The following is a 14,371-nucleotide window of genomic DNA, read 5'->3' on the forward strand; positions in this document are numbered from 1 at the left end:
TTTTTTGACCAGTAATGATTAAAATGAGATTACAAAAGCCCAAATATGAAATTATGCCTATGCCTTTTTGTTTAAACTGTAGGGGTTACTTGTAAATATTTTACTGCCCCCCAAATAACTTTGAATATTTATGAATATAGTTTGCTGAAGTGGCATCTTTCTTCCTGGAATTTTGTTTGCTTATATTTTCTGAACCTTAAAAACTTGTTCAAGATTGGTTATCATGTGAATCATGTCCACCAAGCAAAGTAGATTTATCAGAAAAGATCCTCTTCTATATTTAAATAAGAACTTGGCTTTAGAAATGACACAAGCATGAGCCTGTCACAGGCAGTACAGCGTGGGCAATCACTCACCACCAGAGTCATCACTTGAAACTATAAGAATATGTACCACTTGGCTTTCTTGTGCCTGCACCCTGGAACTCTAGTTTTGTGATTTTAAAGGACTATTTAATACGTCAATTTCTGGGCATTATTTTTCACAAGAAAATAATAGTTGAATTTAAACTTAAAGAATTGTCTTAGCACCTTGTGGATAATTTAATACATAATCAACTAAAGAGTAAAATACCATCACAGGTCTTTTGACATTCCTGGGAAAATGTTGGTATCCTGTTGCTATCCTATCTATCTATCTATCTATCTATCTATCTATCTATCTATCTGCCTATCTACCTATCTACCTGTCTACCTATTTATCAACTCTCTCTCTCTCTCTCTCTCTCTCTATATATATATATATATATATATATATATATATAATATATATATGATATAGAGATATATCATCTATCTATTTGTCTATCTCTGTGTATCTTTGTATGAGAGAACAAGAAAAAGCAAGAGGAACAGAGAGAGAGGGAGAAAGAGAAAGGGGGGGAGGGAGAGAGAAAGAAACCAAGAACTTTATCTTTGGATTTCCAACACCCATGTAATAACTAGCAGTAGTAGTACATACCTGAAATCTCAGTGCTGGGAAGTAAAAAGGAGAGCGGTCCTTGGGGGTAGATGCAGGCCAGTCTACTTGAACTGGTAAGTTCTGGGTTCAATGGTGTGCATGTTGGTGTTGGTTGGATTTTGTCAACTTGACACAAACTTAGACATATCTGGAAAGAGAGAATCTCAATTGAGAATTACCTCCATCAGACTGTCCTGTGGATATGTTTGTGGAACGTTTTCTTCATTAATGACTGATACAGGCCCTGCTGACTGTGAATGGTGCCACCCGTGGACAAATGGTCCTGGATTCTATTTTTACAAAGCAAGCTCAGTAAGCCCTTGAGAGCCGGCCAATAACGAGTATTCTTCCATGAAATATGTTTTCGTTTCTGACTCAGAGTTACTGCCTCAAGTTTCTGCCTTGATTTCTTGATTTTCCCCAGTAATGGACTGTAACCAGTGATATGTAAACAAATAAACTCTCCCCCCCTCCCCAGGTTGCTTTTGATTGTGGTGTTTATCACAACAAAATAGACCTAACTAGGTAATAAATAAATAAATAAATAAATAAATAATAAATAAACTTCAGATAACACAGATGAATGGATATTCAAAAGGTTTAAATCTGGGTGAGGGCGTAGCTGAGTGGTTGAGAGTGTAACTACATGAGCAAGGACTTGTATTTAACCCTAGTACACAAGAAAAAGAAATGAGTAGAGAGCGGCAGAGGGAAGGAGGAAGGGGAGGAGAGAAGAAAGACTCAAGTCACAAGACAACGACCATGCATTAGATAGGACTTTAATCTCATTTTCAAATCCTTCATCAGAAGGCCTTCCTATCTTTCTAGCTGGGTCCTGTGGCATAAGTTTCTGTAGAGATTACAAAGGAAGTCCCTGAACTCCAAGAACTCAAAATTTAAATACATCTTATTATTAAAAGAAAACACACCAACGATTAGAGGAGCTGAAGTATTCACTCATGTCAGAGTACACAGGTGAGTGCGGAGCTCTCTGAAGAGTCCCACTGTGGGCCAGGCCACATCTAGTCAGTGCTCTGCCATCTTGGCATCATCCTTGGCACCCATTGATTCTGGGGAATAGTATTACGTCATCCTACCTCTGCTTGTCCTCTGGGGTATGTATTGATGGATCCTACTTCACTGTCTGTATGAGCGTCACTCTGGTCCTCTCACCAAAACGGTCCCCTTTTCCAATTTTGAAGGGTAGAGAGATGCACACTGCAAGATAAACTCCCTGGTATCTTCATTTATTGCAAATATGCATTGAAGCAAATTAGAGTTAAGAAAAGGACGCTCCATAGTCACCTTTCCTCATGTCACCCTTCCTTTAGAGCATCCATCTCTCTCCTCTGGTCATAAGCACCTCTAGTCATTTATTCTGCTCTTTGTATTTTGGCACTTCTAGTTCTTTTGGCTTTGTTGGTCTTTCACTAAATAACTTTCCATCTAGTTATCAGCAAAAAGTGTTTATGAGGATTATATATCCTGCTATATTTAGCCTGTAATTCTTTGGAATTACATTGGCATTTCTGCAGCCATGACACTGGGCAGCACAGAACTCTGTTTGTGGAAGCAGATCTATAGAGTGCATGTTTTCTTTCCTTCAAAAACTAAAGTCAGCCAGGGAGCATACATGTGTAATGTGGTAGAACTGACAACTGTTGTGTGTCAACACAAAGGGCTGTGGCAGTTGAGAAGTGGAACTCCATTTTTCATGGCAAAGTCTCATTTGGAATGAATCTTAATAAGTAGGATTCTTATAGGTAGTGATTTAAAAAACAAGAAGAAAAGGAAGGCCAGTGTGTTGGCTGGTTTTGTGTGTCAACTTGACACAGGCTGGAGTTATTACAGAGAAAGGAGCTTCAGTTGGGGAAATGCCTCCCTGAGATCCAGCTGTGGGGCATTTTCTCAATTAGTGATCAAGGGGGGAGGGCCTATTGTGAGGGGTGCCATCTCTGGGCTGGTGGTCTTTGGGTTCTAAAAGAGAGCAGGCTGAGTAAGCCAGGGGAAGCAAGCCAGTAAGGAACATCCCTCCATGGCCTCTGCATCAGCTCCTGCTTCCTGACCTGTTGAGTTCCAGTCCTGACTTCCTTTGGTGATGGACAGCAGTGTTGAAGTGTAAGTTGAATAAGGCCTTTCCTCCCCAACTTGCTTCTTGTCATGATGTTTGTGCAGAATAGAAATCCTGACTAAGACAGGCATCACGGGAAGGCATTGTAAAGTGGTAAGAAGAGTAGGCTCCTGGTAACATCTTCACAATGGGCCTTATTTAAATTCAGATAATAGTAAGGTATGATCTCTGCCCTTGACTGAGCACTTTCAGTAACTTTCTTCACCGACCACAGAGAGGGTTAACAAACAGAAAAGACAAAAAGATAAGAGGAAATCATTAGCACACAACAGCCATCCTATTAAGGAGAGTCGACAAGTATTGAATGAGGTGAAGGAATGCAAGGTAGATAGTGGCCTCCGTGTCTAGGAATGCAGTTGTTGGTACATGCAGTTGAAGCTTGTATTTTCCCCATTAGCCATGAAGATCCACCCCTTTCCAGGATTTGTGTTACTTCATGACGGTCACTTGTGTATTATGTCATTGCCTCACACTCAACGTGTCTGAAACTGAATTTATCTCTCCTTTCAAGTCAGCTTTCTTTATAACTTCCTTGTGCTAAGGAGGGATGGTGTCTTCTGGCTCTATCTGCAATCCTATTTACTTGTTAAAAACAATCTCCATTCTTTTTTGTTGTTTGTTTGTTTGTTGTGGCTATGGATCCTTCACTTCCAGAAGATGATGTTTTTTTTTATTAGATATATTCTTCATTTACATTTCAAATGATTTCCTCTTTCCTGGATCCCCCCTCCTCGAAAGTCCCACAAGCCCTCGTCCCTCCCTCTGTTCCCCAATCTACCCCTTCCCACTTCCCTGTCCTGGTACTCCCCTACACTGTTGTATCGAGCCTTTCCAGGACCAGGGGCCTCTCCTTCCTTCTTGGATATCATTTGATATGTGAATTGTGTCTTGGGTATTCAGAGCTTCTAGGCTAATATCCACTTATCAGTGAGTTCATACCGTGTGTGTTCTTTTGTGATTGGGTTACCTCACTTAGGATGATATTTTCCAGTTCTATCCATTTGCCTAAGAATTTCATGAATTCATTGTTTTTAATAGCTGAGTAGTATTCCATAGTGTAAATATACCACATTTTCTGTATCCAATCCTCTGTTGAGTTCTTTCCAGCTTCTGGCTATTATAAATAGGGCTGCTATGAACATAGTGGAGCATGCGTCCTTATTACATGCTGGGGAATCCTCCAGGTATATGCCCAGGAGTGGTATAACGGAGTCCTCCGGTAGTATCATGCCCAGTTTTCTGAGGAACCACAAGACTGATTTCCAGAGTGGTTGTACCAGCTTGCAACCCCACCACCAGTGGAGGAGTGTTCCTCTTTCTCCACATCCTTGCCAGCACCTGCTGTCTCCTGAGTTTTTGATCTTAGCCATTCTGACTGGTATGAGGTGAAATCTCAGGGTTGTTTTGATTTGCATTTCTCTGATGACTAAGGATGTTGAACATTTCTTTAGGTGCATCTCAGCCATTCGATATTCCTCAGGTGAAAATTCTGTTTCACTCTGTACCTCATTTTTAATAGGGCTGTTTGGCTCTCTAGAGTCTAACTTCTTGAGTTCTTTGTATATATTGGCTATTAACTCTGTTGTATGTAGGGTTGGTAAAGATCTTTTCCCAATTTGTTGGTTGCCATCTTCTGACACTTACTAATCCTCTCACTTCATCTAACTGCATTATTTTTATTCCACTCATGTCTCCTTGTGCGATAGTACACTTTCCATCAATTCCTTAAGGTTCAGACAGTATAGGGAGAAGAGGGCCTCTGCATACCTCTCCTCAAGGCCACCATATAGCCACACTCTGCAGACTCCAAACACACACAAATGAAGTCACATCATTCAGCCAACTTTTTTCTCTTATGTATGAGAAGACTCCGGCCTTTACTACACACTTATTATACCCATCTGAGGTCTCTTGTTAACACGACCTGGACCTTAGGCAATTGACCTCAGTTTTGGCAGAGCTCTCCCTAACTCAGCTCATGGGCACATCAACCCACGCCTTGTATATCCAAGATGCAGTTCCTGTCCCCATGCCCTGATGTTAACGTCTCTGGCCTGATGTTAATGAGAAAATTGACAAGTCAGGTCAATAAGGACTTGCCCCTCCTTGATATCTAAACATTTATCCCTTGATTTCCCTAGCTTGGTGACTTAGCTATAAATACCCATGAGCCTTTGCTTTTCATAGTTATAGGGTTAATCTCAACAGTGACTGTTGGCCCCACTGCACTTGTTTTGACAAAACCCTCCCTTTTCAATGCAAATAAACAGAAGAATTTTTCTTTCTTTTTTCTTAGTCTCTAGGAAGACTAACCCCTAAATACATAATATACCAAAATAATCCCTTTCATCCTGCTGGGATTAATATAGTCCCCACATTTTTAATATTAGGCATCTCTGGGCAATTTTTGAAATCCAAGCTCCATTAAATTTTATTTAACACACATCCTTTCGAATATGTATGCATGCAAATTGAATCTACAGTTCTGTTAGGAATATTTGACTGGCTGTTCTAACTCACTGAAAAGCATTCAACTAGCTTTCCTTTCATTTGGAAAACTTGATACATTTTCCCCAGCACATAGTAAATGAACAGCTAACAGGTACAGTGAGATGGCTCAAAGAGTAGCTATGATTGCTGCCAAACCTGATTTCTCTCTCTCTCTCTCTCTCTCTCTCTCTCTCTCTCTCTCTCTCTCTCTCTCCCTCTCTCTGTCATACCCCAATACACACACACACACACACACAGGAAAAACAAACAAAAGAAACAGGTAACAAAAATGTGAACCAATATATTTCAAGCTATCTGAATAAAAGACTATAGCTATAATTCTTCAAAATGTTTTTATTGGACAGTTGCAATGTTAGTGATAAACATCTAGTCTACTTCCACACAAGAGGCACACTGATAAAGACATGCATTGAACAAGGATCATTATTAGTACATAAACATACTGAGACTTGGGCATGAAACCACAGTACCAATTATATGGCTCTAGTTGTTAAATAACCTTCAAGTAATAGTCATACACATTTCCCAACTTAAAATTGTGTTAGAAACACAGCATCTGTGTTAGGAACCAAATGCTATCCTAGGAAAGAGAAGATGTGTGTGCACAAAGAACTAGCTATTCGTTATATCCATGGGTTCAGTTTTAACAAAATTACTGCATTACAATTCTATCCGATTTCTGCCCCCCATAATAAACATATCACAGTTACTTAATGACAGATTCAGTCATGCTATATCTGCATTGTATTTGGTTGATGTTTGTGGGGAAACACTTTAGTTTGCCTTTGTCCATCCATATGTTTGGAGAGTTTGCTAATGTCATTAGTGAACTGAACTGACTGGTGTGGGAACCTAACACGCGTGGCCTTACACTACACAAAGTAACCATTCTTAGTGTTTCAAGTGTTGTTGCGGCCTTTGCTTCTTGGAATAGCTTTCATTTCTTTAATTTCCCACAGAGTTGCCTTGTAGACTGCTCTTCTCCACAGACAACCCAGAGTACAGAGTGTATACATGATCAAGGTGAAAACAAAACCTAAGTTACAGTTTACATGGCTTCCATTGAGCTGGTAAAACGGTTTTTCTTTTTTAAAAAACATACAGTGTGTAACACTTAGGTTATGTCAAAAATATATTTATTAAATATGAACTCTTTATTTGTTTTAACATTATGAACAAATATCCATAAAATAAAGAATTATTACCACAATCGTTATTGGAATTGTTCTGATTCTTTTCTTAAGACTCAAATCTATTAGCAAGAAATCCATAAAGTCATGTAAATAATCAGTTCCAGAATGATTCCACTCATGAAAAAATAAATACATGTAGAAATAAATAACTTTGTAGTAAAATAGAAAGGATTTCGCCGGTTGTCAGATAAATAAGCAGCAGTATCCATTTTGCGTAGTCCCCGCTGTGATCTAGTAGGTGATATTCTTTGCAGCCAGAAGTGTGTTCTTCAGAAGCATGGCCACAGTCATGGGTCCCACACCTCCTGGGACTGGCGTGATAAAGCTGGCTTTCTTCTTAACAGCTGAGAAGACAGAACAGTTCATTTAAAATGTATCTAAGAACGTCAATTTCTCAGCACACTGCATAGACTATTTTCCCTATTATGCAGATAACTTTATCAATCTTCAATCATTTATAAGATGAAGTGGGCTACAATGAAAATAGACAGACCACACACACACACACACACATACACACACACACACACACACACACACACACACTATTCTATGAAACCTAAGGTAGAGACACAGAAGGATGTGCTCAAGCTCCTTGAGGCGCAGTTGTCTTCAGCTTTATATGAGCAAAAGCAATAAACTATGATCACAGTGATAACTTGTCATTCTTGTAATAACATATAGCAAAAGTAGGCTTACAGAAAGGAAGCTGACTTAACATTACTCACATGAGTACAGGCACTCATGAACCTTGAAGTAGGTGCACATTAACCTGACATAGCCTATGTGCCAGGGAGGGACATTCCAAGGATGTCTCCAGTCTAGGCATCAGGGGCTACTGGGCTTGCTCACAGATGTGAGGGAGAGAGAGTGGCAGGGAGAGGGAGGGAGGGAGGGAGGGAGGGAGGAAGGGAGGGAGGGAGGGAGGGAGGGAGGGAGGGAAATGGAAACAGGGAGAGCTGTAGAGAGAGAGAGGAAGGAGAAGGCATTCTAGGAACTGCTAGGTTAGTCATAGCAGCCTTCTGTAGCTGGTCTCAGGAGGGACAGCCTATGAGCCTGCAGGAGAATGTGGCCTGAGGGAGGAGGAGACAGCTAGAGGAGCTGTGACCTAACAATGCCATTTAACTAATTCAAAAAGAAATGAAGTCGGCCACACCAGGAGAGCACCATACAGCCACTCATCCCTGTGCTCTTTGACAGAGGCACTCACAGCTAGGCTAGGAAAATTCTGTATTTTCATAATGGCACTCCACTCCTGTAGAGTTGTCTTTTGTAGAAAAGGATGGAAAAGAACCAGGTAGCTGAAGGGTCAACAATGAATAGGTAGGATGTTCCTAAAAGAATGCTGCTCAGAAAGCATTATGGGTCATTTTCTTGGATGTCAGATCTGATAAACCAGTGGTCTACCTGGGTTTCATGATCTTCTTGAGACTGTTTTGTTTTTGGGTTTTGTGTTTTTTGATTACATTCTCACAATTATATTCATGCTCGGAAAGTAAGAACTGAACAGAAGGATAGGAATGGGAATAGACTGCAGCATGAAACACCTGTCTGACAGTTTAGCTCAGAATCTGCATTTTTTCACAGGTTGCGTGCGCGCGCACGCGCGCGCGCGCACACACACACACACACACACACACACACACACACACACACACACAGTCACTCACACTGCCCTATCTGTTGTTCTTCCTGGGGATCTTCATCTGTCTTAGGTTTGGGCTTGTCTGAATGTTAACAAGCGTTTATTAGCATCAGTAGATCTCTCCACAGTACTCAGCAGGCAAAAGACTCAGCACTGCTTCGCACACAGCTAAGCAGCCAAGGGCTTTTGTCAATTATTTTCATGTTTGAGATAAAGTGAATATATTCGGAGATAAAGTCTCTACACAGTAATACAAGGGAGGCAGTAATGAATTTGATTTTAAAACACTCATTAGGTTTCTCTGTCATTTTCTGTTTCATTTTCCTGTATGTGTCTGAGAAAAAAATCAGTTTACATGTTGTTAGACAGTGTTTATGTAGTTTATGTGAGGAATAGGAAATGGAAGTACTTCTTTCAGGAGAAAGGTGGCAATGGATAAGAAAAAAGTGCTCACTTGGGGAGGGAGAAGCACCTATGGTCCCAGGACGCAGAAGGCTGAGATAGGAGTGTGACCTGCACCCAGAAGCTCAAAGCCAGCCTGGACAATATAATAAGACATTGTTTCTTAAATAATAAGTAAATAAATAAATAAATAAATAAATAAATAAATAAATAATTTTCTCAATAACAGTTTTGTATAACCATCTCCCGGCTATGGTAAGCTGTATGTTTGTGAAGTAGCACAGATGGGTTGAGATGAAATTCATCATGAGAGAAGATACAAGTTCAGTTCATGCTTGATACTATGAATTGTATTTTCCTGATTATTTCTAGAAGAGGGAAAGTTTATGAGCAATGACTCACCAGAACATCGTCTCTTAGACTGTTTCCCTGGGGCCAGATAGGGTTTGCACCTGCTTATATGGGAGACGCTTTCAAAAAGTGTGTGTGTCTGTGTGTGTGTGTGTGTAAGTGTTGAACATGTGTATGTGACTGTTGAGTGTCTGTGAATTTGTATATGTGTGTGAGTGTTGAGCGTGTGTATGTTTATATGAATATGTGTGAGTGTATGAGTATGTGTATATTGTTTGTGTGTGTGACTAGGTATGAATGAGTGTGTATTGGGGGTATGTATGTATGTGTGAGAATATGTATATGTGTATGTGAGTATGTCTGTATGTATAAATGTGTCTTGGGGGTTTCTCTATGCTTCATTGCAGAGAAACATGGAAGAATCATGAGGCAATGATTCCATTCAGGGATGACATCCTGTGACTCTAGAAGTAGGGTAATATGTGTGAGCGTGTTTGAGAAAAATTCCAAAAGTCTTTGTCACACTGTAATAGGCACTAGAGATATCAGCAATTTCACGATTCACAAAAGGACATGCCCAAAAAGATCAAGCATTAGATTCAATCCCATAAAATCATCAAAATTTTAGAGTTTCTGAAACTGACAAGGTAAATAAAACACCTGTCAAATTCTATTGTCTGTGTGGCGTGTGCTCTGGGGATGAGATTCAGATGGAAATAGCAATTTTGTTTAAAGCAAATTCTTGAAAATAAGAATATTTTTAGGAAAATCAATAATTATCACAAGATTGTATTTGAATGACCTCTCTACAAAACTTCAGATGCTGCAAAGTAACTTCTGGAGACTTCTTTGAACTTGGGAGCACGCGTGCGTTCGCCTGGAAGGAACCCTTTGCCTTGTGCACATTTCCTATATTGCTTAACTCTGCGTCTGCTGAGCATTTGTTCTCCTTCCGCATTCTAATATAAATGTCACTCGAGTCAGTTAACTCCCTGGGCTGAGTTTACTGTTTATTCATTGGCCCATGACATTTATAGGATGGTTTCTGCGGGTAATATCCTGAGTGTATTAGGATAACCTGTCAAAGGAAGTCAATCTATGCGTTTCCTTTGCCCACTCTCCAGATTCTAGTTTAAACCACTTGGTATCATAGTCTTAAGTCCAAGATGACTGTACTGGGGAAAGAACAGAGTTTCCCATATGAGCAAGGTGGTGGAAGTTTAAAGCTTGATCAAGATTATGATTCATTGTTTTGGAATTATATGGTAGCTTCGTGTTGCTAGGCAAACCCTGATGGGCACACACTTCTGAAACCTCTACAGTGTCACAGCTGATACTGTCTCATCGGCTAAGTCAAGTCTCAGCACCACATTTAAACTCTAAAGTATGGGATAATAATAATAATAATAATAAATGAATAAATAAATAATAATGGCAAAGTCATTTTGAGAAAAGGGTGTGTATGTACCCAAGAAATGCATGATTACTTTTTGTAGTTGACAATACAATTGTTGGTATCCCGGCTGCCATTCCAGCTGCACTATCTCTAAAACAGATCCTATCACCTCATTTACAGACATTTGTGGAATTGTTACTAATACTAGAATAAAATAAAAAGTGTTTACGGCAACTGGGATCTATTGTCCCCTGGTCCTATTCCCACACCTGGTCATTAGCGTCCCTACACATGTTACAAACTGGCCTAGATATATTCACAGAAAATGTCCCTTGTGTAAGACACAGTTACTAACCCTTGGAACCCACAGTCTTATTATAGAGATACTTATTTTGAAAACGTAATTACTCAAGCAATAATTGACCGAAGGCTGTGGTATGTGCCGCAGTGAGGTGTGTGGTGTTGTGAGGGAGTTTGGAGGACCTACCTAAGCTGAGGAGGGTGTGTAGATGTAGGTAGGCCAAGCTTTCTGAGAAGAAACATACGGATGAGCCAGTCCACTTGGTAAGGGGGCTGTGTTTGCAATCAGGGGGGAAAAGGAACGTGGGTGGAAAGTGTCTTGAATCTTGGAAGTACCACAGGAAGGCTGGCATTGTGGCTCTGCAGGTTAAAGGGAGCTACAGGAGAGGAGATGCAACAGGCAGGTGGTTTGCAGAGCACTGAATATAGAATAAAACCTGAAGTCAATGGCTAACTTATTTCTGAAGGGAAGAATGAAGACAGGCTTCATAATCCTTCCCAATACTTGAAGAGAACTGCTTTTTACTATCCGAGTAAGGGCCATAGGTATGGAGCCAAGGTTACTTCATGTTTAAGTGGAGGTGGTGACAGGGGTGATGAAAGACACTAGGTGTTCAGTCTATGCATGTGCCTCAGAAAAATGCAAGGGTGACATGTCGTCACAGGGTGTGGAAAGATGACTCATGCGGGACACGGATAGAGACGTAAGGAATGTTAAAATGCTCTTTAACAACTTGGTTAGCACAAAAGAAAAAGGATGTGATGGTTAACCTTCTGGCTGCTGCCGGGCTTCACGAGAGGGTGTCTCCAGCTTGTGTTTTCTGTGCCATTACTTCCTCGGGAACCTTTATGGTCCTGGTTCCCAGGGCTGGCACTTAAGACTCGAAATTATCATCGAAAATATGTCATCTGGAACGTTCTCTGGTTCCTTGGCAGGTAGTGAATTTTAAACCTCAGTGACACTGTGTATTTTTCCATGGTCCTCATGGTCCTTCAATAAGAGGATGGATGTATCTAAAGGGCGTTGACTGTGCCAATATTTAATGAAAACTATGTAGCTGTGCTTCTAACAATCTGTGTTTGGATGAAGCAACAGAAACTGATGCCTGGCCGTGAGTTTCTCCGGTGTTATTTGTCTTTCTAGTTTGTCTGTTTGTCATCTTGAAAGAACAGCTCTGTGGCCCCTGTTAGATTTCTACCCATGCAAGAGCAAACTTTGAGAAGCAACTTCACTTTGAGAGCAGTGACACACACAGAAAGGTTCCACATCTCTCGTGAGAACTTCAGCCTCCTAGTATACATATATAATTGTCTAAATTAAATGGTTGGAGGAGTTTCCCATACTTCTAAATGCAAACTACTTAGGCACGGCCTCTCAGACATATCCACTATAATGAAGGGGAGACAAGCTTTAGGAAAACGAAGGACAGGAGTAACAACCAGAAAAACCTGAATGGCATAGGACAGGAGAAATGGCATGACTCGGGAGGTAAAACGAAAACACGCCACTTTCTCATACGGGCATTATAAAGGGATGCTTACGTGCGTGCTGAGCCAGAGAGCAAAGGGTTCTTTAGCATGTGGCCCATCGCTGAACTTTCCATGGCAACGGGATCAGGCGTAACCAAGGTAATGTACCAAGCTTATCTGGGTTGCTGATCCTTTTTCAAAAAATTATGTTTTATTGATTGATCACTTGATTGATTTACTCTGTGTGTCTTCCCTTGTGGGTGTGTCTCTCTCTCTACTTCTCTCTGTGTGTCTCTCTGTCTCTGTCTGTCTCTGTCTTTATCCCTCTTTCCTCCGTCCCTCTTTATATTAAATCAAATCTTTATATGCCTGGCTAGCCATTTCACAGATATGAACACCTAAAACAACGTGAGCCAGACACTTAGAAAACATTGGATGCGGCCACACAGCAGCCCAGGTGCCTGAATAAGCCAAAGGTTACTCTCTGTGAACCTGCCCATCCATCACAGGGAAGCATCTCTGCTGGCCATGAACGATGTCAGAGGCCATTTTATTCTGTTTGACAAGTTGTTAGATACTGCTATGACATCTCTATTGGCAGCTTGGAAACTGATCAACTACATCTCCCTTTCACAGCATCTTTTTACAAACAATGTGATAACCTTGTGCTACTTTTTACCATCCTTTCCGGTGTCTTCTCCCCTCCCCCTTTCCCTCAGGCACTGAGCACTGACTTCCATCAGTGGTACACTGAGAGACAACCCACAACGTTGGAGAGTCCTCCATCTCACTTGCCAGGTCCTTGATCTCAGTAGTTTACCATAACCAATCTAAAATAGGAGATGAATGCCTTTCTCCCAGGTAATTGTATCTTAGGTTGCTAAGAGACAACTACAAAAACAATCTCATCAAGGTACAAGAAAACTTTACATAGGCATCAAACATTCCCTTTGTTCCCATGGATGTGGTTTCCTGCTTCAACCTTAACTCTTTTCTACAAAAATATGGCCGTTCCTTGTCAAGTATACCCTATTTACTAGAAAGTGTCTAGAGATTCACTTCATTTCCAAGACCCATACTTCACAATAACTACCTTGTCCTCTGTGAGCAACAGTGAAGGGGGTTGGGCCCCCGAGATGTCATGGTGACCTCCCTGCTTCTGCCTGTTCTTGGAAGTGGCCTGGATGGGTACTTTTACAACCTCTACCAATTTCTCAACTTACCGAGACAGATGGTCTCTGGGTTAACCCATTATTCTTCCCTTATAGTAAAGCTAGACTATGATAAGAGTGAGACAATAATCACATACTCCAAAAGGCTTACATTTAAGGCAGACCGATCAACCATATCGTCAGCTTAAGTGAACAACATGGAGATGGAGTTGGACATGGCACATAGCTGAAGAACAGTCTATTTCCTTTGAAACTGGGAACATTCTCTTAACACCCCATGTGGTGGAAGGCACATTTAGGACTAAGAGGTACCAAACGACATTATTAAATGAATTTTGACGTATCCAAAAAATATAAATTTCAGAGGCTTATTTACTCTTTTCATGGCTCCATGCCCCATACCTGGAATGCACCTTGAATGACACAAACTCAACCAATACAAACAATGCATCCTGAACATCCAGCCACTGGAGCAAACTCTGGACACAACATATGTCTATAATCCCTATGGAGCCTCCTTGTCATCAGACAATTCCACCAAGGCTGCCCGGCTGGTCCATCCATATCTAAACATTCTGCTTTTGCCTTAAAACATTTCTGGCTATGCAGTAACTTCAGATACAAATGACGGACTTGTGGATTTTTGAAAAGTTTAATTACTTCAATCCCTTAAACATAAAAGCCTCAGAGCTAAGGATCAATTGCCTGCCATCTCTCAACTGCTTAATAAGCAAACAATGGAGCCTCCGAATGGCTCACCTACTCTGCCACCCTGCCACCAGGCTTAAAGTAAGTGAACGCACAAACAAACCAAGGTCCCTCATCTTAAAAGACACTTGG

At 40.8% G+C, this 14,371-nt stretch overlaps 1 protein-coding gene across 1 annotated transcript in view; it reads right to left on the minus strand.

Annotated features, from left to right (window-relative positions):
- Positions 1-5,915: 5,915 nt before the first annotated feature.
- Mthfd2l (methylenetetrahydrofolate dehydrogenase (NADP+ dependent) 2 like) overlaps positions 5,916-14,371 on the minus strand; it is a 100,031-nt gene continuing 91,575 nt past the window's right edge. The window contains exon 8 of the mRNA XM_052199286.1: positions 5,916-7,139. Coding sequence (XP_052055246.1) covers positions 7,027-7,139 — 113 coding nt within the window. The 3' untranslated portion in view covers positions 5,916-7,026. The remainder of the gene's footprint in view (positions 7,140-14,371) is intronic.

The sequence above is a fragment of the Apodemus sylvaticus genome, chromosome 11 (genome assembly GCF_947179515.1).
Source record: "Apodemus sylvaticus chromosome 11, mApoSyl1.1, whole genome shotgun sequence".
Classification (NCBI taxonomy): domain Eukaryota; kingdom Metazoa; phylum Chordata; class Mammalia; order Rodentia; family Muridae; genus Apodemus; species Apodemus sylvaticus.